Source organism: Mangifera indica, chromosome 4, assembly GCF_011075055.1.
Source record: "Mangifera indica cultivar Alphonso chromosome 4, CATAS_Mindica_2.1, whole genome shotgun sequence".
Taxonomy (NCBI): domain Eukaryota; kingdom Viridiplantae; phylum Streptophyta; class Magnoliopsida; order Sapindales; family Anacardiaceae; genus Mangifera; species Mangifera indica.
Window position 1 is genome coordinate 18,018,946 of NC_058140.1, and position 23,213 is coordinate 18,042,158.

A 23,213-nucleotide genomic window follows, 5' to 3' on the forward strand; every position below is an offset into this window, starting at 1 on the left:
TTATTAATGCTTTTAGATGGAAGCTGGAAGTGTCTAATAATAAATATAGATCAGCTGCGATAAAGAAAGAATAAAAAGAAAATTGACAACTCCACCGGACAATTAATAAAATGAATAGACAGATAAAATTAAACATCTTGGCTTGCTAAATTAGATCAATTTTACCATATTTTCCGTGTAGAGCCAATACACAACTCAAATAACAAGTTCAGTCAACTAATCATCAATGAAACGCAACATTTTCCCATGTCGGGTTTATTTCAAAGACTTCTTGTTTTTACTGAAATAACAGCAGTTTCGATATGTTCTTTCTTACATATTTGAGACATTAAACACAAGAAGGGGCGTTGCGGTTTCTATATACGCAGATACATAATAATTGCAAAGAAAGAAAAATAAAGAGATCATAGAAGAAGGATGAGAAGACCATTAAGAATTAATACATGCAGCTGGAGAGAAGTAAATGCAGATCCCGGACGAATATTATGACTTTTAGTGGTTTTTCTCTTAATCTTTTTCCTTTTGTCATACATTTTGTGGCCTTAAAGCTTGACAATTTCTGGAATATGTACTGGGTACCGATCAATGCAGTCCGCCCAAGGGCCATCGACTGGTGTCTTGATGGTTTTATTGCACTTCCAAATTGCACTGTTGCATTTAAACCCACTACCGAAAGCAATCTGCCAAATTCTATCTCCCTTTTTCATTCTCCCCTTTGATTCAATATAGCTCATTTCATACCAGAGGGACGAAGAAGATGTGTTTCCAAATCGGTGCAGTGCCATTCTGGAGGCCTCCACGTGCTCTGCTGACAGCTGCAAATTCTTTTGCAATTCATCTATGACTGCCCTTCCACCCGCATGGATACAAAAGTGCTCAAAAGCCTGCTTGAAATCGGGGATGTAAGGTTTCCACTTGGGGTTGAAAATTTTACGGCCAATAAGAGTTAAAAGAAACAAGAGTTGTTCGGATGCAGGAAGGACAAGAGGTCCAATTGTTGTGATGTTGGATTTTAAAGCCTCTCCTGCTATTGCCATGAGATCTTTGGATAATGAAATCCCTACTTTGCCTTCTTTGTCTTCTTCTTCAAATACACAACGGTAAGCCTTTTCATCTGCGCCTTTGTGGGTGCGAACAACATGAACCAGGCGGTACTTAGCCCGGTGACTCTCGGATCTTCGGTTCGATAACAAGATGGCCGCTCCACCCATTCGGAAGAGGCAGTTTGGAAGAAGCATGGCTCTTTCATTTCCTTGGTAGTAGTTTGGTGTGATGATCTCTGTGCTCACTACTACTGCGTTAGAATTTGGATGCACTTGAAGAAGATCACGAGCTAAGTCGATAGAAATAACCCCTGCACTGCATCCCATGCCGGATAGATTGAAGCTTTTAATGTTGCTTCTGAGCTTGTATTTATTAATCACCATAGCTGATAAGGATGGTGTTGGAGAGAAAAGACTGCAATTCACTATAAGAATGTCGATGTCTTTAGGCTTAAGACCAGTTTTCTTGAACAAAGAATCCATGGCTGAGAAGATAACAAGCTCAGCCTCTCCTCTTGCAGCCTCCATCGTTGGAGTTGGAGGAATGTAGTGAATAGCCGGAGGCAAGCAAGTCTCTTCACCAAGCCCTGACCTCTCAAGAATTCTCATCTGGAACTCAACACTCTTAGGGTTGTTCTTCAAGTTGAGCCTGGAGTGCTCCATGAACGTGGCAAAGGGGACACGGCAGGTCACCGGAGGTTTGAAACAAGCATAGTCCACCAAATAGATGGTTCTCGGCTTCGACATGAAATAAACAGTGGCAACAAAAATGATGAGGAAAGAAGAACAAAGAATCTGAACAAGATCAAAGTGAAGCGACCGCCAAAGATTAACAATTTCCTCAGGGCCTAAACGAAGAACCTCAAGGATAATGGCTACCATGACGGGCACAAGTAAGAGGTAAAGAAAGTGATTGACAAGGTACTGGTAACCAAGTTTAACATACTTGAGTTTAACAGAACTCAAGAAGTCCGGCAAGATTTGAGGCATTGTTGTGGAAGTAGTAGTAGTATTAGTAGTTTGAGATGAAAGAGAGAAGAGAAATGTTGGTGGTGGAAGAAAGATGAGAAAGGATTGAGGGCAATCGGAGTAGTGAAGGTAGGAATTTAAAGGCAACGGGGCCGGGACCAGTGAAGAGGCAGATGGGAGGATTAAATGAAGGACTACACGTCACTCAACGCTCACTTAACTTGCCATTAATATTTCACAACTCTTTCATTTTTATTTTTCTGGTTCAACCTAAACCAACCCTGCCGATCTTCAGGATTTTTGGTACATCCCTCTAGTTTCTCCCCACTTAAAAATTGAATATAATTATAACTACAATCAAAATTCACTCATTTATATTAATTACATTAAAAAAAAAACCTTTAATAAAGGAAAAATATGTTTTTACTCCAACATTAAAAACAGGCGATAATATAATTTTTTTTATCGTTAAAATCTTTTAACAATCATTTTTTGTTTGTTAAAATTATAAATTTATTTAATTTTAACAAAATTACAAATAATTAATTATTAAAATAGTATTTATATCAATAAAATATTTATTCGCTTATTATTTTTTTCTCATTAATACTAAATTTTTTTATAATTTTACATGCTATCTTATTCATTTATAATAAGGTTTACTTAATAAAAATTTTTTTAATCGATATTTTTACTTCTATTCATATACTCTTTCAATTATTTATTTATATATATATATTGTTCAAAATAATTATATATTATATTATGAATCTTTTACAAATGCTTAGATAGTAGTTCAAAACTAATTAAATTATAATATCTTTATATTTTATTTTATTTCTAAAAGTGGTATAATCTTCATTTTAGTATGTTCATACATGCTATCTCTAGTAAGTGATAACTGCCAGCCATAGGTAAATTTAAGCAAACTGGACAGTACAGCAGTTGGCTGGAGGATAAAAATTTTGAATGAAAATTAAGGATAACTAAATTGACCTTGACTTCTACAACAGGAACTCGACAAAATCTGGGATTAAATTAATGTAGCAAAAAGATAAATGGAAAAGTCAAAGTCAAAGTCAAAGTCAGTAATTGCTTCGGCTGTAGCTGTGTCTGTGGTGTGAAGATAAAAGGAAAAGTCAAAGTCAGTAATTGCTTCAGTAAAAAATATACAAATTTAGCATCATTCTTAAGCTAAAAAGATTCTTCAATTTGAAAGACGAAGGTCGAAGGTGGCCCAAAAATGTTGAGAGTGATGCGACGTTAAGTGGAACGAAGTGCAAAAGCAAATATGCTGAACAAAATGGTGCCAACTAAACTGAACGATAGCTACAGTAATTGTCTCTCAACACTTTGCATTAATGATAATCCATTGTATTCATAATCACTTGTGATATCAACTGCACCGGCTTTCATTAATCTTGTGGTTAGTTGGAGGTATATGCCGGTTTATATTTCATCAATGACCTAATGCTTGGACATAGAAATATAGATTGTCCATGTCAAGAGAATATTGATAACTTACGTTACCTAAACAAGTGTATTTGCTTAACGTGGACATAGATTATTTAAGCAAGAAGACATTCAGTTAATTAAGTATAATCGTGTATTCACTCACAAGATATTCAAATCATCAGATTAAGCAATTCGGTATGATCATTATATTGTTGATCAATTATTTTTGTCATATTTAATAAATAGAAAAAAGATATTGTTTCTATAATACATTAAATATAAAGTGATTAAACCGATCAAATAACATGTTTTACATTTAATCAAAATTGGAGACGTTGTATTCAACAACCTCTAATGTGTAACGATCTTAACAATATATATACTCTTTCAATCAAATGAACATACAAGTTTAATGAAATATCTGAACACCACATCTTCGATGGTTAAAAAAATATCCTTTTGCTCTGTGTATATTAATTTAAGTGGACAACAAATTTTCAATAATTTTGCAATTAGAAACTATATATATAGCAATGGCCAATCCTAAGCCACATGTTGAGTAGATACCATACAATAATTCAAGATTTTTTACGTTAAAATTTAATTAATGTCTCCATTATTAACCCACAAAAACTATTAAATCAAGAGAGGCTTTGCCGTACCCAACAACTACACCAAATTAACTCTGCAATTACTGCTAAAAAGATATTAGATGGAATAGCTCAGATGAGTTAACTCATCAATTATTTAGTGGCCTGGTCACGATTCCATATCCCATCGTAAGGTTGCTTATTCTAATGTGACTTTTTCCAATATTCATTGATACAAGTTCTACTTTACACATATATTTGCTGGTAAATATTTATTTTGATTTGAGTGATAGTTTTAAATCTAATCAATCATAAATGCGCGTAACATATAGAATACTAAATTATAGATTTAATGTAAATACATAATTAAAATTAAGATTATAGAAAAACTTTTATAAACCATAACTCTAAATCTATAAAATTTTTAAGAATCACCTTAAAATTATTTATATATCATGGTTAATCTTTTACTCTTGAAACCTCACCGACAATAACATTTAACTAAAAGGATGCGTTTGGTTTGGATAATATTTTATTACTAAAATATAAAGATTACCTTAAAAATAAATTATTTAGAAGATTACTGGGTATAAATGATTACTATATTTAATAAAATTTAGTAAGTATAAATAATTATTGTGTTTGGTTAAAGGTAATAAAATATTACTAATAAATTATTTTACTTAAATGCCTTTGAATATAATTATTTTTAAATATTTTTTATATTATTTATCATATTAATTAAAAATAAATTTATTTTTATTTCAAAAAATTAATAAATAATAATATAATTATAATAAAATCAAGATTACCTTGGTAATATTTAAATACCTAAAGTGAAGGTGGTAATCAGATTACCACCTATATTATCTGTCACGTCAGCATTGATAATAGAAGATTACTGTAATCTTTTATTACTGACAAACCAAACAAAGGAATAAAAGATAGATTATCAAGGTAATCTTAAAAACCAGGAACCAAACGCCCCCAAAAAGTTATAGTATTAGAGTTTCAAAGATGAGACATGATTAATTTATAAAAGTTTATAAGTTTAATAACTCAAAAGTTTATACTAAACCATCCGCTCAAATCATAACATAAAAAATATATTAAATTTATTTTTATTGATTATTTTTAAATTTTAAGTCTATTTATAATATGCTATTGAACTATTTAGTTATCTAATTTTATTATCCAAAATTTAAGTTAACGTTAACCAAGATAAGAAAATTTCCAAGCGCACTTTTTCTATTAATATGGTATGGTTTCAACCAACCAGCCTATTTTGTAGTTGGTGCTAGTATAAAAGTATGCATTACATTTTGCAACTAAAGTTACACGAAATTTAACATTAAAACGCAACCTCTATCTACCTCTACATAATTACACTACATATGAATATTAGTGTCCTTAATTATGAGTTATATTATTGTATGAAAAAATTAAACAGAAAACTTGCATAATAATTTGCAATTTCTTTGCATGGTCCCCCTGCCACCTAAATCTACTCATTAGGGTTAGGAGTTGAAGTGCATAGCTTGATTTGTCTTGTTTCCTCCAAGATGTTAATATTCCAATGAAGTTGGATTTGACAGTTTTGCAAAGGCCAAAGGGGCTTGTTCTCACTCAAGGTTAGATATAATTCTAAATTTATGTTCGCAATTTTTCAAAAGCTTAAAATCTCATTTATGAATATTTTTTTTTTAAAACTTTTAATTAAATATAAAGATAAAATTATAATTTTAATAATAATATTAAAAAATATATAATTTATCATCTTTCTCTCTCAAATTCTAAAAAGTCATAATTCACTTTTATTAAAATATTTTTAGTTTTAAAAAATCACTATTTTCTCGTAAACCTAAGTTTTTTTTCTCCCTTCTCTAACCATCATTCCTCTAGTGATATCCTTTTACCTCTGTTTAGTCGACCGACCCTCTCTCACCATCAAAATTGCATGAAGAGACAATGTTTATTCATTGAGAAGGAAGAAGAGACCATCTCTTCCTCTTTGAATAAAGAGACAACATCTCTTTATCAAACGAAGAGATATCGTCTCTTCATTGTGGGAAGAGATATTGTCTCTTTGTGTAATTTCGATAGTGAACTGGCCGATCGAACAATTTTAATAGTGAGAAACGGTCAGCCAATTGAACAGAGATATAATGGTGAGAAGAGGATGTCGTTGGAGGACTGATGGCTAAAGAGTAGGAAAAAAAACCTAGGTTTGGAGGGAAATAAACACTTTTTAAAATTAAAAATATTTTAGCAGAGATAAATTTATGACCATTCAATATTTTTTTAATATTATTAGTGAAATAATAATTTTACTCTTATATTTAATTAAGAGTTTTAACAAAAAAATCTTATTTAAGAGATTTTAAATTTTTAAAAGTTGACAGATATCAATTCATAATTACATCAAACCTCGGATGGGACAAGTCTTTTTTTGCCTTTTGCAAATTGTTTGGACGCACAACTACCTTTGTATTAAATTTTGATTTTAATTTTTGAGGGCTCAACCGATTATCCTCCAACCAACCACTAGTGTAGTTGTAGATATATGTGTCCCCACCCTTCGTATCATCAACTTCAAAGTAATAAAATTTGGTTTAGCCAGAAAAAGAAAGAAAGCTATGTCTCTTCTACTCTTTCAAATTTATCTTATCACCAATTAAGAGCAGGCCCATTCAATTTTTTGCTCAAATTAATCACTTGTATAAAGTTTATTGCCTTATTTATTATTAAAGGAATGTTTATGTGGTCTCTTATTCAGTAAAGCTTTCATAAACCATTACATTGATTATTTATGAATAGCATCTTAGAATGGCTAAAATACCATGCACCTTTGATTACTTCAAAATCACATCAAAACTGTACCAAATTCTTGGATAAACCAAAGGGATTGACAATGGACTTCAATAAAAAAAAATGAAGATCTTAAAATGAAATAGATTAAATCTCTGTTTCTTCACTTTAAGGGGAAATTTTATAAACTTATATCTTGGGTATTTTGTGAGAAGTTAGCCTTTTCTTTATTCTGTCGATTTGAATTAATTATACTAAATAGATAAAAACCCTAGATTCAGTGATTTCTAATAAATTTCAAACTCATTCGTGCCTACTCTTCATTTCATACCACACTAACATGTTGTACTAGACCAATTCTCAAATTTGTCATATATTTTCCCTCAATTCAATGACATTTAACATGGAAACAAAAAGTATCGGATGAAAAACTTTGGGGCGTAACAGGTGAAAAACCACACACAATATATGAACAATCGAACATGGGTTTGACCCACATTCCTTAGACTTAGGCAAGCTAGGCCCAAACTTAACGCATTAGTTTGGGCTGCTGAAAAACGAATGATTTACAGCAAAACTTCCTTTCAAGAAGATGATTTTGGCAAATTTTAAAAGCATCTAAATCTGTGTCGGTGATAGAAAAGACATTGGCTGACCTCTTAATAAAATGTTGAAATTTGTATTAACATGTAAGCATATGACAAACTCACCAATAAACTCTCCTATTTAATCCATCTTATTATGGCGTTTCACTTTTTAGCTTAGCCATTCTTGCATGGCATGTTAACTGTTAAGCCCAGGAGCTGTGATTTGGAGATGTTAAAAGTGGCAAAATTACTTATAAGACCCTTTTTTAAGATTCAAATTGCTCTCTTGTCATATGTCTTAGTTACCAAACCACATATAAATAAATTACTTTTTAATTTGAGTCCTAAAAGAACATTTTTAGTAATCTATTCCAGCATAATTTTATAGGGTTTCTTTCTAAAATTTACAACTCCATTTAGTAGCACTATTATTTACCATTCTTGCTAGAAATATATGGTCATAATAGAATAACTATTTAACCCAATGGGTTTACTCTAAATCAAAAATTGACACCCCATTTACTCGATAGTAATAATATATCAAGCATCAATTAAAATTCATGTCAAACAGAAATTTCTGAATTATAATTTACCTTTGAGTAATTCTATGTATACTTATAATGAGTTTAAATTTGGGTATTAATAATAATATATTACCATATGATTAAGAGTTATTTATCTTTAATTCAAAATTAATTAATAATATAATGACATATTATTATTATATCTCAAATTAGTAGCTGTTACAAGTACGTAATTGCATCCGTTATGCAAAAAAAAAAAAAGTTTTATCATGGCAAACAACTCCATCAATGGGTTTCTCCTAGCAGTAGCCAGTGGGTTTAAATTTAATTAATTATGTGTTGGAAGTCAGTTTTTATGGGATAATTTATCAATTTTCAAAGGCCACGGACCCAGGAATGGACTTTTAGCAGAACATACGGGCCGAATGGGTCGTCTACCATTTAAAAAACAGAACGAAGAAAATAAGGTAGAATCTGCAATTCATGATATATAATCTAATTATTCAAGCCACCATATCTAAGTAAGTGCACAAACTGTGTAACTCTGGGAACTGGCTTCATAGCAACCTACTCATTAACTTTCACACTCTCTTATTTGCCAACTCAAAATTCACTTTCTTTTATGTTGAATTGATAATGAAATCAAGTATGGTAATTTTACTACAAAACTACTGTTAATTTCACCTTCTGCTTCTTTGTTTCATTAATTTTGGACAGAAAATTTGGATAAGGTTAGTTACCTCTAGGATTTTAATGAAGCCAAAAAGGAGAGACTAAAGATTCTGAAAGCTGACTTGTTGCTCAAAGGAAGCTTAATGTGATGAGGCCATCAAGATGTTGAAACATTCATGCATGTTTTTTGTCTAACAATTATCTGTGAAAGTGGATCCTGTTGTTTGATTTAACAACAATGATTTCTGCACAAATTTAAACATGGTATAGGGTAATTCAAAAACCCAAATGTGAAAACATTGCAGGCGACATTTATTGATATATCCATGCAAAAAGCTGGGAACCATGAATGTAAAAAGCTCCTGCAAGGAAGCAAAAAGTGTGAAAAGAGTTGTTAATTCTCACCTCTTCATGCTGCTCTTCAATAAGTTATGATGTTCAACAAGTTTCTCCTTTCAATATTGCAAACGCTATGTCATTTTCTGGATCATATACCAGGAAAAAAATGCTGTTTCATTTGCATAAAAAATAAGGGAAAAAGATTGAGAAAACATTTAAGACTAAGATGCCATATTCAATGACTTCTTTACAAGGTTTGCGAGGTGAATATCCAAACCTTACAGTGGGGTTCTTTTTACATAGATGATGTAATTGCTGCTCATGTTTTCTCCATGGAGAAAAAAAGCAAAAAGCATCAGGTAGGTTTTTTTGCTCAAGCTCAGCAGCTCATTGATTGCAAATCATTGAGCTGGACAGAGCCAAGTATCCAAATTACCCTTATGAAAGCAAATGCGTGCTACTATTGATGTCATTAGACATTAATTACTTAATTTATGTCTTGATCGGTTCAATTATCATTGAACTTAATGATGATGTTGCTTGGCCTAATGTGATTCTTTATGGCATCGCAGACGCAGCATAGCATGGACACCAGTAAGATAATTGGGTTGGGTTTTTCCAGGAGAAGTGATCCACGATCTCTCCTGAAAACTTCATATTCAGTATTACCTTAAGATAATTAGAATAATAATGTGCTTTTATTAGGTTTTCATAGTTGAATTTTAACTTTATTTTCTGAAGGGAACGATTATTAGTTATTCTGCTAGAGCAATGTTTATTAAAACATTAAAATTCTTAAGGAGTGGTTCCATAGGCTCCAGCCTTGGTGACAAGTTAAAAAAAAAAAACATTAAAATTTTTAAAATTCTTAATTTTATTATAATTTATTAAATTTATTAAAAAAATTATTAATCTTATAGTGTAGATAATTAAAATCCACACTTCTTAAACAAGTTACAAATAAATTAAGGGAGAATTATTATTTCCCATCCAAAATATATTAAAACGATAAATTCACATCCTTAAAGATGAAAAAGAACAAACTCCCACATTCTATTAAATTTTGTTAGTAAAATTTGTTATATTTTAGGTTAGAAATAAATAAAAGATGAAAATATCCTTTTAATAATAATATTAAAATGAAAAAACTATTTGTTTACAATATATTTCAAAAAACCATCATAACACCACCATGGACCACCACTGCCATCCGCACCCATTGTCGAATTGACAATACCACCAACCACCCCCCAAAACCTTCAAATGTAGACTCAACTTCTTGGATGCCATTACAATTTATTGCTAGGGTTTCTGAATTTTTTTGCAAAGCCTCATACTTTTTGCTCACTAACAGATGTTGACTCAGTAGGTTATCACTGACCACTCATTGGAGCCTATCTCAGCCTCCAACTGAACTTCCAAAATTTAAGTTTACCAATACCGCACTCTAAAATGAAATGCAACCTTGATGGCTACGAATCAGAACTCACACTCATTTACAGGCAATTCACTTCGGCTCTAAATCTCTTCTAGCAACAAGTAACTCTCAACTTCGGTTCAATTAATGATATTGATAGTGATCCTACCATAACAAAAGATATTGGTGACCACAATATGCTCTTAGTGCACATTATGCTCCTTTATTATAAGTAACTCGTTGGTGTTCATGGTCCAACTACACACTCACTTTCTTTACTTATATTCTAGGATCGACATACAATTTATACTTTTAGTGGGCAACCTTAATGGATTATAGTCAATTAAATCAAACATATTAAAGGAACATGGCTTTGTATATAATTCTAAATTTATTGAATAATAACAATATTCTTCAAGAGGTTGAACTTTAATAAGTTTAGTTTAGTTTAGTGTATTTAAAATAGTTCGCAACAACATTATGGTTTAATTGCACATTCTACTATTATTGCGGTTAAAATTATATCATAATAGTGTGTATTTAATTGAATGAACATTAAATGATAGAGATTCAATTATCAAATTTAGATGGAAACTTTGAGATGAAGAATAATAGAGGATTACGGAGTGTTGAAAGTTGTGGCAAGATGAATTTGAAGAAGACTTTATAGATAAAAAGAAATTGAGATAGCTCTTACAAAAAACAAAAAAAAAAGTGTTCAAATGAAAATAAAAGCCCTACTCAAAGGGGTTAAGAGGAGAAGATATTAAATTTTACTATTAACTTATTAACTTCTTTACCTTTTCATCGTTCAACTTCTTAATCTTCATATTTATTAAATTTCATTCAAAATTTCTATTAACCTTATCCAATAACACCTCACATATTATTAACGGGTACACATACTGGTATAAATATTGATTTATAATTATATGATTGAGTAATTTTAAATTAAAAATAAATTAATATTTGATTATATAATAATATATAATGATTTATACCCTTTTTATATCAATTGATTGTATATACAGGGTTTATTCCATAAGGTTAATTTATTTGAAATTTAATTAAAAACGATTAGGGATGTGGTCAATATGGGATGTTCTATTTTGATATGCACTAGGATTAGTCATCGATTATGGCAACTGAAGGACAAAATCGGACGACTCTACAAAATTTTAGCTACTTCATTTGGAACATTCTTAATTATATATCTTTTATTCCTGCTGTTTGGTTCAACTCTCCATCACTTGCTGTGATTTTTCAAAAGCCAAGAATTGCTTTTAATTATTTTAATCAAAACTTTGGACTTGGTGTGCTCATACTACTTTTCTCTCTTTCTAATGAATTTATCGTGCGTCTGTCTTCATAAACTCCCAACAACAGCATCCTGGTGAGCAGTTTTTCCAAAAGCCAATGAATACATTACCATATTTTCAGAGGCAAGGAAGAACCTTTTCTGCAAAAAACAATAGCTCATAGTGGGGAATGATAATGACATAATTTGTACCAAACTTAACTGAGTATGAAAATGGGAAGAATTAATGGTCATCAATCAAACTATAATCTTTCCAATTGTTAATGGAAGTCTTTGCACTTATGACCCATTCTAATGGGTTTGAAAATCTATTAATGGACAAGAGAAGTCTTCAAATGACAGTTCAATCAACCCATCAATCAATTCGTCTTAGCAGTGAAAAATTTTCCTGCAAAATTCAACCACATCCCCCCAACTAAACTTTTTCTGGAATAAATCTTACAATTCTAATCTCTACGCTACCTAACTCACTAATTAAATAAATAATTTCCGATTGACTACTTCAAAAATATTAAGATAATAAAGGTGTGAGATGCTTTTTTCTTATCATTCAATTACAATGCAGCCCTCCAGCCATGGAAGGATAATATTAATATATATAATAGTGGCAGGAGAATAAGATGTGGGAAAGAATGGGTTTGCTTTTGGACTTGAATAATTCAATGAACGAAAAGATTCCTACCAATTTAATGGTTTAAAATGCCAAAGAATCAAAAGAGTGAGTTTGTTTGTTTGTCAATTTTTTGGCTACTTTTTATCTAATCATATTCCTTCATTTATTTCACTCACTATCACACATTTAGAAGAGTCTTGATCAAAATAACATTTACAATGTCATTAAATCAAACAAATAAAGAGAAATAGAAATACGAGCAATGCATTATTTGATCTTCCTTTTTAAAATGATTATTGGGTTGGTTACAGGTGGTTTTCATTTGAAAAAGGAAAACATGTTGGCAGGATAAGAAGATAACTATTGTATGTTCTTCCCCGAAAAAGACAAAATAATAAAGTGATGAGGTGTGATTTCATCATAGTAGGAATTCCGTTTATCTGGTTGAACTAGGAAGTAGGAAGTGACCAACAAACCTAGGTCACCCCAAGTTTTTGTGTTATTTTGAACCATAAATTACTTACTGCGCATTGGCTAGCCAGGCTTTTGATGCCGAAAAAATAACGCCCTGTAAAAATATAACAAAGAATAACTTTTACCAACAAGGGCAATTACATCCAATCCAACCTCTACCCACCTACCCACTCGTCTTTCGAGTAAAGACTCGTACCCAGAGGCAAGAGCACTCATTCAAATTTTACAGCCTGCACACTCTCTTTTGTTTGACTAGCGAATAAACCAAGACGTTTAAAATTAAGAAACACAAATAGAATTGGTACAAAATTAATAGCATCACCTACCCATGCGGCAACAACCTAAGAAAGAGTTACCATAACCAAAGCACACATTTGATCCCCCATTAATTGATGCTAACGAGAATCCTCATATGACGAAAAATATAAGAGTAATGACTTCTCACTTGAGCAGTTGGACTCTTGAATTGTCTATTTCACTCGAGATTCGAGTTGATATCGCAATTAACAAGCAGTGAGATCCAAAAGTTTAAAAAAGATTAAAAAAAATTAACAATATAGAAGCAATTGCTGGAGCTACCATACAGGGTGAAGGATGAAGCTTCGTCCCCAAACACAAGCAAAGCGACAAATTCATAAATTTCTTTAATAGATAAGAGGTGAATTGGAATCCGGCTAGCTTCAAAAGACCTCTTCTATAAGTCTTTCTCGTTTTCATGACTCAACATTTTCTGCCTAGAGTCTAATACCATATTGCTTAACCTCATGTCAGTCACCCTGTTTCTTTAGTTAAAACAAAGAGATAGAATAATAAATAAAAGCATTAAAAGTATTAGGTATTTCTAATTATCAGACATGTTTCCAGTACAAGCAATATCAGAATTAAATGCTTATGTTTTCATTACATAAAAAGCAAATGGAAGAAAGTTGCAATTATAGAAAGTTCATTTCATATAACAGTAACGTAAGACACAAGGAGAAAGAGATGAAGAAATGAACAAAACTCTCAATGAATTGGAAACAAAATGAGGACCCTCTGGACGGCTCTAACAGCACAAAAAAACCCAGAAGGATCATCAGATCATTTTCCTCACACATCTCTTTTCTCAACAAAACGAAACAACTTGTAACTCACTCACGCACAAACAAAACAAAACCCATTCTCAAGAACTCATCTTACAGTCCCTTAGATATCTTCTTAATAAATTAAGAGAAATAATTATAATAATAGTAGTAATAATAATACTTATTCCTATCTGCAAAACTTAAAGGCAAGCTATATTGAGGGGGAATGCTTGCTCCTCTAAGGAAGCAAAGTCCAAATTGCCAAAATCCAACTCGAAATCACAATCAGGAAGCTCGCTAGATTCGTTACCTTCAACCCCATTAACACAAAAATCACCAAATAGCTGCTCAAAATCGTCATTGAAGAAATTGCCCAACTGTTCTTCAAACGGCTGCTCCATTAAACACAAGGGTATTTCAAGGTCTTCAAAATTGGTATCAAATTCTTCTTTAAATAAATCACCATTGCAATCGGTAGTGAGATTTGAAGCAGAAGTATCCAGGTCAAGAACTGAAGCAGGTGAATTATGAAACAAAACACTTTCAAAGTCTTCAGAGGAAACAACATCAGGATTGTTTTCGGTGTGGGAATTAGATGCCACGAGTGAAGATGATGACATGTCACTTTTAGAGGAGACGTTGCTCTGCTCATTAGCGACGGCCGCAGCAGCTCTAGTTTCGAATTCAATTCTTTTGAGCTCATAAGCTTTGGCTGCTTCCTCTTTAGTGTTGTAAGTACCCAACCAAATCCGGCCTTTCTTAAATGGGTCCCGAATCTCAGCGGCCCATTTGCCCCACTTTCGTTGTCTAACGCCTTTTGGCTTCTCCGATGACGAAGACGGTATTGTTGATACGGGCGATTTCCTCTTCTTTGAGGGGTCTTTGACAAAGTTGTTACTGTCAAGAGAACTCTCAGCCTCCGGCGTGACCAAAGCTGGGCCAAGCGGTATATGAATCTCACGAACGAACCGCTTCCTTTTTTGGACTATGGAGTCATTTCTCTCAGATTCATCTTCGCTTGAAGATGAATCGGTAGCGTACGGATCATCACAAATTACACGGACTTTCCTGGTAATTTGAGACTCTCCGCAAAATCTTTTCTTGTTTTGATTAAAATTCTGCTTTCGAAACTCCGGCATCTTTACGAGGAGTAAATAAAGCACACCAAAAACCCCCTCAAAATGCCCAAAAACAAAGAAAAAATAAATAGGGAAAATAACAAAACAAGATTTCAGTTTATCAGAATTGTATCAAGTGAAATCCCCTCTCAAAAACAAGAAAAGATAGAAGAATCGTTGTTTTATGTGAAAATCGTCAAAACACTCCACTCCAGAACAAGTCCTGCAAAAACCCACATAAAACCCCATCTCAGATTCAGTAACAGTATAATAGATTTAAGAGAAATTTGTGAAAATGAAAAAGAAAACGACCTTCTTGGCATCAAACGCATCGAAACAGATGGGAACACCAGATTCAACCTCTGCCTGAAAGAGCAGAGAAGCATACAACAGAGAGCAACGGCAGCGGCAATCAACGGAGCCCCAATCAAAGCCAAATCAAACCCAGCCGACATAAATCCACTCCACAACTCAACACAAAACCCACAACTCAACACTCTCACTCACACAAAACCCACCGCTCCCTTACCCTTGGCTGCTCAATCAAACAACAAAGAGTAAACAATCGATAAGATACTGGCACATACAGATGATAGCAGGCAGGAAACAAAGAGGATAAAAAATCTATGGCTATGATTTAATTCTCTCCCCTTCTACAACCTGAAATAAGGGCAGTTAATTGTAACAACGTAAAAGGCAATTTCGCCGAATGATGCTGAATTTATAGCAAATCTCAATACCTCAGATAAAAATATTATACTATTTATCAAATAAATTTAAGAAATATCTAAAATAAATACCTTGATTTATCTCACTAGCTTTTCACTCTTATTCTAGTCTTCCACGTCTCTGTCTCTCTCTTCTTTCTCTTCGATATTTTTTCAGCACTGCTTTGCCTTCACTCTTAGCCTGACCTTTCACCTTCCCAAAGGCAGTCAGATTTAGCATTAAATACAATTTTCTTTCTTTACACAAGTTTTTACTTTTTCTTAGCTGGCATGGCAATGGAATAGCTCACCATAATTAACTATGTACATTCATCATGCATGATCGTACTATCCACCATGTCATGCATATCATGCTCTCCAACACTGACATATCCATCATACATGTGCGTGTTTTCATTTTCCAATCAAACGGTTCTGCTGGCCCAATAGATAGAGTCTTATGCACGCGCGTCTTAAGAAGCGTGCTTATCTTTGCGGCTTTATATTTGATAATCGCCACATTGCCATTGCCGACGTACTGTCGAGGACTTTTCTGTCGACGTGTAAATTAGCAATAATGACATTACAAAATTAGATCACATCTTTACAAAATTTCCCGAAATTGCATTGCGTGTTGGAATTTCATGTCTTTTTCTTCATTAGTTTACTAGGAAATTCTCGTGTTGATTTTTTATTATTAGAATTTGGCCATATCTATCTTTTGGCCTAAAAGTCAACACATGTGATATTTTTACTAAAACGTTACCGTTTCATTACATTTATTGTATTTTTTATTATTTTAGCATCTTAACCTGATTATTCTGATGACAAATGAATTAATCTTTTGTATCCATAGGAAGAGCTGGCGTGTGCCACTAAATTTGTAATTATTTTTTCAAGCCAATGTATTTATCCCGTCTCAAGTAGATTGTATTTTCAAATTAATATAAATTAATTATTAAAAATATAAATATTTATCTATAAGTTATTAAAATTAATTAAATTAATTAATACTATTTCTTTATCTTTATATATTTAAAAAATTAATAATTTGTTTGGATTAAATTTTAAAATATTATATTTTCTCTTTTAAATTTTTTTCTTTTTCAAAATTATCACTGATTAGTAATGATATCAAAAAAAAATTCTAAAAAATAATATAATATTTTAAGATTTACTCTTTAAAATAATAATTAGTTATCTAAATTTATCAAAAAATAAATAATATTTTGTTATTTTTAATATATTATTAATTAAATAATAATGGTATTTTTAAAATATAATTATTTTTGTTAATTTTAATTATTTATATACAAGCATTTAAATTATTAATAATTAACAAATATTAATCTAACAATATAATAAACTTTGGGTTGGGGTAAGCCGTTTGGCCTTATTTTAAATCTACCAATTTTGTTTTTAACGGCCAGCCATTGACCCTTCGTCACTTGGTGTTCCAGAAGCAATAGGTGACTTCTGCTCCAACCAACATTAATGGCTAAAATTATGTCAAATATGGGCTGCTTCAACAAGTTTGGTCCTACATCCGTCAAATCAACACTTTAATTATTTTCTTTTTTATTTTACTTTAAAAAATATTATTATACTTCTGACCCATTATAATAATGTACCATATATAATGACATTAAAACAAATTACATAATTATCAATTGCTATAATAATAATAATAATAATAATAATATCATTATTACTAATTATGTAACCAGAATTTGTTCTAATTAATATTCACCAGCTCAGCCCCAACAATTCCAAAAAGAAATAAAATTTAAAGATTCAAAGGACACAGCAGAAGAAGCCCTGTTAATATTTTCAATTGAAAAGTGGAAGGTGACTGGTCCTTAGACCTTTCTTCCAATTGAAACGATAAAATCTATTATAATATTTTTTTAATTATTTAAAAGGTTGCGGTGGTCGTGTTAATGAAGACCACATGCAGCACGTGACCATGCTTTCACCGTAAGTAGCAACACTCAAATCTAACGTCCCATACCACACCGGCCACCCCCCATTGCATAGCGCAGAGATCTTGGCCCTTCTTTCTTTCAAAGCCTACCCTAGGTTGGTCAGACTATGAATTTTGTCCCTTTTTTCAATCATAACTCACGTCACCAATCTAAATAAAATATTGAACATCCTTCTAACCCCTAATTTTAGGTTCATAACAATACACCTTATAAGTTTTTTAATAACTCATGATAACCCTATCATTATTATCTCCTCAATGCTTTTTAATTACAAGCGTTGCTTATATATTTTAAATTGCACAAACATAAGAACTTTTAACTTTAACTTTCAAAACTTAGGTAAGGAAATTTATTAACTTTTAAAATTAAAGTGGATAAATAAAATAGATTTTATTTTTTATAATATTACTAATTAAATAAGATTTTTACCTTTAGAATTAACTAAAATTTTAATAAAATTTCAATAATAGGTAAGTATATTAATTTTTAAAAATTAATATAATATTAATTTGACAATACACTAAATCTTTGGGTGGGAATAAGACTTTTAGCCTTTACTTTAAAGTCGCATCCTAACAAAATGGGGCCTACATTAAATTCCTAAACTAGTGGCGGCTACACCATCCTGGGTTTACTGAAGTCGTGACCAGCGTAGTAGAAAAATTCCACACTTCAAATTCAAAGGGTAGCACTGAAAATTGAAAATAAACATAATATTGTCAATTGGCGGAATGGGTCATGGACATCATGGCATACATTTTATTTATGACAGATGCACTCATGCACGCATAGCCATGTAAAAGGGATATGAGAGGGAGACAAGTGGGTTACGCAAGTAAAGCTGAATGGACCAAGGAGGATGGGCTGTATCCTTCAGTTTTCCCGCCCTAGGTGCTGACGTGGAGCACACCGCCTCATTTTCCCGCCCACAATGCCTAATTTGTTGGCCTCACTTCAAATCAGATTTTGACACGCGCCACTATAGTGACAACTGTCTGACATCTGTTGGTTTTTGATGGAATTGAGAGCCGCGCAGTTGATGTGTGTCAGTAATAGGGTTGAAAATGCCGGTTTCGTGGCAACTTTTCTTTTTCTTTTTTTTTTTTGTTTACTCTTGCCTTTTTCATTTATTTTTCTTTATTAAAACCAATTTCTCTATAATATTTAAGATTGATGTTGCGGCTGTGAGTCTTCTGTCATTTCGTTGTTGTTCGTCAACATGATCACATGAACTAAAAATTAGGATAAGATTAAATTATTAAAATTGACAAAATTCTGCCATTTTTTATATCCCATTTTATTTTTTATATTAAAAATACTGATTTATTTATTTTTATTAAAGAACTCAATTTTATAATTTCTGACACCAAAATAAATTAATGATATAAAAATTTCTAGTTATTTATGTATAATGACATAGATAGTTATTAGTTAATATAAATATTTAAGGGTCAGTGTGGATAATTTTAATGTTATGCAAGATAATTAATTTTTTTTCAAATTTATTTGCATAAAAACTATAAAATTTATTCAGAATAAACAAAGCATAATGATTAAAGATCATTCATAAATTAATTTAATATTTCAATATTAAATATTAATTTAATATTCAACTTAAAAAATTATTATTATTATTATTATAAAATAACAAAACAAACCAAGTTTTTCTTATTTTAGAAATGTTTTGTTTATTTTATATGTGTTTTTGTGAAAATAAATTTGGATAAAAATTATAATTTAAGTTTTTGTGTGCTGAAAATGTTTATGTTAACGTACTAATTGTCTATGCCATTACATAAATTAGTTACATTGTGTATTCAAAATGACCCTGTCAATATTATTAATAGGAAAAACTCAGTTATATCATTTTTATTTAGTATTATTAAAATTGAGTTGATAGTTTAATATATTTAATAAAAAATAGTAAAATTTTGGTTTATTAGATATAAAAATCGAAAAGTGTCCTTTCATGAAAATTTTTAAAATTCAATTACTCCACAAAAAAAAGTTAGAAGTATGTATTTTTACCATCATACTACTAAATACTAATATTTCAAATATAATGATACATTATCATAATTTGATTAATTAGAAAGAAAAAAATTACAAATAATGAGAAAACATTTAAAGTATAATCCTGCATCAAGATTAACATCTCATTAGATAATAGTGAAAAAATATATATAACTAAAACCTTTACACTAATATTCATATATTTATCAATCCAATTACGAGCATAAATAATTTACATAATTTTATACGTAAATAATAACATGTGACTATATGATTGAGTATTATTTTATTTCTAATTTAAAATTACTCAATTACATAATGATATGTCATTGGTTACATATAGAATTCTATATTTTGTAGATACATATAACACTGTTCTTTACTTATTTCAAATTATTATTATTTTTAATTATTAAAATTATTAGTTACTCTTCCATTTCAAACAAACACAAATGTTTTGGGAACTCAAAATATAAAGCTTCAAGAAGAAAAAACCATACTGGAGACTAGAGATTTGTCTTAAAACTGTAAATTTTTCTTAGAAAATATCAAACAGCATTCGAAGAATTATTTTTATATTATTTATCGTTATAATATGTGAAATAAATAGTACACCCTTCTGCCGTAGATGATAGTGTCACTTTCACAAAACTTTGGGTGTAAAGAAAACTTAAAAAAAAAAAAAAACCCACACAGCATATGAACAATTATGGGTCGGACATACATTCCTTAAACTAACGCTGGATAGGCCCAAACTTAGAAGTTTGGGTTGCGAGAGACGAATGATTTATAGCAAACTTCCTTTTGAGAAGATAATTTTGGGAAATTTTAAAAGCATCTAGATCTGTCTCGCTGATAGAAAAGACATTGAAGCTGACCTCTTAATAAATAGCATATTTGTATTAACACGTGAACATATGCGAATTCACCAAGAATTGTGAAGTTATGTTACCTATTGGTTCCCCTAGAAGTAGTAAGTGGGTTTAAATTTAATTAATTAAGTATTGAAAGTTTTTATTTGATAATTGATCAATTTTCAAAGGCCACAAACCCAGAAACATAGTAGTAGCTGAACATACGGATCGAATGCCTCATCTTCCCCTTCAAAAACAAAATAAAGTAGAATCTGCAATTCATGATATATCTTTATCTTTTCTATTTTAAATTTAATTATTCAATCCACCATTTCTCTAAGTGTACAAACAGAGGGTCGAGGTATTCAGAAAAGAAAGATGCCTAAATACTGTGGAACTGGCTTCGTAGCAACCTATTTGGTCAGAGACCCTACTTGTGCAAGGCCATGTTATTCGAACAACTGTTGGAGCTCCAGGTAAGTATTTATTACTCATTAAATTTCACCTTCTCTTATTTACCAACGCAAAATTCATTGCTTTCACTTTCTTATATATTGAATTGACTATGAATAGTATGGTAATTTTACTACAAAACTACTCTTAATTTCATCTTCTGCTTCTTTGTCTAATTAATTTTGAAAGCTGACTTGTTACTGGAAGGAAGCTGAATTTGATGAGGCAATTCAAGATGTTGATGGGGTATTCCCTACTGCCTCACCTGTACTCGTTGCAAACGATCACAACACTCATGCATGTTTCCTATCCATATGCAATAACAATGATTTCTGCACAAATTTAAACATGGTATAGGGTCATTCAAAAACCCATATGCGAAAACATTGCAGGCAATATTGATAGATATATCCATGCATAAAGCTGGGAACCATGAATGTACTGAGCTCCTGCAAGAAAGCAGAAAGTGTGAAAAGTGTTTGTTCTCACCCCTTCATTCTCTTCAATAAGATACCTATGATGTTCAACAAGTTTCTCCTCTTAATGAATCACATTGGTGCGATCCTGAATTTTGCAAACGCTACAATGTAACATCTCTTACACTAAATCATCAAATCATTGATTGCAAAAGCATAAATTCTATCTAAATATTTCATCAACCACTGGCTTATGTAGCTCTGGTACGCATACTCAAAGAATATAGAATAGCAAAGGATTCCGGGATCGATTTAAAGGCTAGAATTCCATTGTTTTTTATGTCATTTTCTGCTTCATATACTAGGAAAAAATGTCGTTTCATTTATAAGATGCGGGAAAAAGATGCTATATGCCATGATTTCTTTACAAGGTTTCCGAGGTGAATATCCAAACTTTACAGTGGGGTGCTTTCACATAGACGATGTAATTGCTGTTCTTGCTTTCTCTATAGAGGTAAAAAAAAGCATCAGGTAGGCTTATTTGCTCAAGCTCAGTAGCTTATTGCTAGCAAATCATTGAGATGCTCGGAGCTAGGGCTGGATTCGAGCCGAGCCAGCTCGAGCTCGAGCTCGGCTCGGCTTGGTTCGAGCCCGAAATGAGCCGGGCTCTGCTCGGCTTTATCGAGCTCGAGCTGGCTCGGGTTGGCTCGATAGATTTTTTTTTTATTTTTTATACAAAACGACGTCGTTTTGATCCATATATATACACAAAACGATGTCGTTTTGATATGAAAAACGAATCGAACCGAGCCGTAAACAAGCCGAGCCGAGTTCAACTCGAGTCGAGCTCGAGCCGAACTCGAGCCGACTATAAATAGACCGAGCCGAGCCTGAGCTCAGCTTAGCTCGAATCCAGCCCTACTCGGAGCCAAGTTTCCAAATTACCCATATGAAAACAAGTGCGTACAACAACATGATGTCATTAGACATTAATTAATTATATCTTCGCAATTAAATTGAATTAATGATGATGTTGCTTGTCCTAATGTGATTCTTTATGGCTTCGCAGATGTAGCATAGCATGGACACCAGTAAGATAATTGGGTTGGTAATTTGATTCGTTAAAACGTAATTTGATTAAGGAGTGGTTCCATAGGCTCCAGCCTTGGTGACAAGTTAAAAAAAAACATTAAAATTCTTAATTTTATTATAAACTATTAAGTTTATTTAAAAAAATTATTAATCTTAATGTGTAGATAATTTAAAATCCACACTTTTCAAATAAATTACGATAAATTAAGGGAGAATGATTACTTTTCATTGCCGTAATGACAAATTCACATCTTAAAATTGAAGAACAAAAAATTTTCCTTTCCATCATATTCTATCAATAAAACTTGTTATATTTTAAAGTAAAAGCAAACAAAAAAATGAAAATGTACATAAAATAATATTTCGAAAAAACCATCCCCTTACAATAGATTTCAAAATACCACCACAACACCACCATTACCACCACTACCCCCAAAACCTTCAAATGTAGACTCAGTTTTCCCAGATACCATTACCATTTAGGGAAAATGAGTAATTCCCACCTATTTTTTAGACCTATCTCAAATAGTATATCCATATCTGATAAAAAATTCAAGCACTCACCTATTTTTAAACCGCCGTTAAGTTCTCTGTTAAATAGAAAGGTAAAACCGTTATTTTACTGTTTACATTCTAGTTATATAATTTTATCTTATTTTTCCCCTCGATTTTAAAAATTAACTTTTACTCTCATCCCTGAAC

At 31.6% G+C, this 23,213-nt stretch overlaps 2 protein-coding genes and 1 pseudogene across 2 annotated transcripts; 1 reads left to right on the top strand and 2 right to left on the bottom strand.

Annotated features, from left to right (window-relative positions):
• Window positions 1-227: 227 nt before the first annotated feature.
• On the bottom strand, window positions 228-2,135 carry LOC123212824 (3-ketoacyl-CoA synthase 6). The gene has a single exon (XM_044632034.1). The coding sequence runs from the start codon at window positions 2,031-2,033 to the stop codon at window positions 543-545; it is 1,491 nt and encodes a 496-aa protein (XP_044487969.1). The 5' UTR covers window positions 2,034-2,135; the 3' UTR covers window positions 228-542.
• Window positions 2,136-5,633: 3,498 nt separating this feature from the next.
• Window positions 5,634-22,519, top strand: LOC123214358 (annotated as a pseudogene).
• On the bottom strand, window positions 13,736-15,915 carry LOC123215153 (ethylene-responsive transcription factor ERF118-like). The gene is made up of 3 exons (XM_044635226.1): window positions 15,792-15,915; window positions 15,304-15,526; window positions 13,736-15,214 (listed from the first exon to the last, which is right to left on the bottom strand). Exon 3 carries the CDS (start codon window positions 15,010-15,012, stop codon window positions 14,074-14,076), a length of 939 nt encoding a protein of 312 aa, XP_044491161.1. The 5' UTR covers window positions 15,013-15,214; window positions 15,304-15,526; window positions 15,792-15,915; the 3' UTR covers window positions 13,736-14,073.
• Window positions 22,520-23,213: the final 694 nt, after the last annotated feature.

Excerpts from the sequence above, each read along its gene's own strand:
- LOC123212824 (XM_044632034.1), bottom strand. The coding sequence starts at position 2,033 with ATGCCTCAAATCTTGCCGGACTTCTTGAGTTCTGTTAAACTCAAGTAT.
- LOC123215153 (XM_044635226.1), bottom strand. The coding sequence starts at position 15,012 with ATGCCGGAGTTTCGAAAGCAGAATTTTAATCAAAACAAGAAAAGATTT.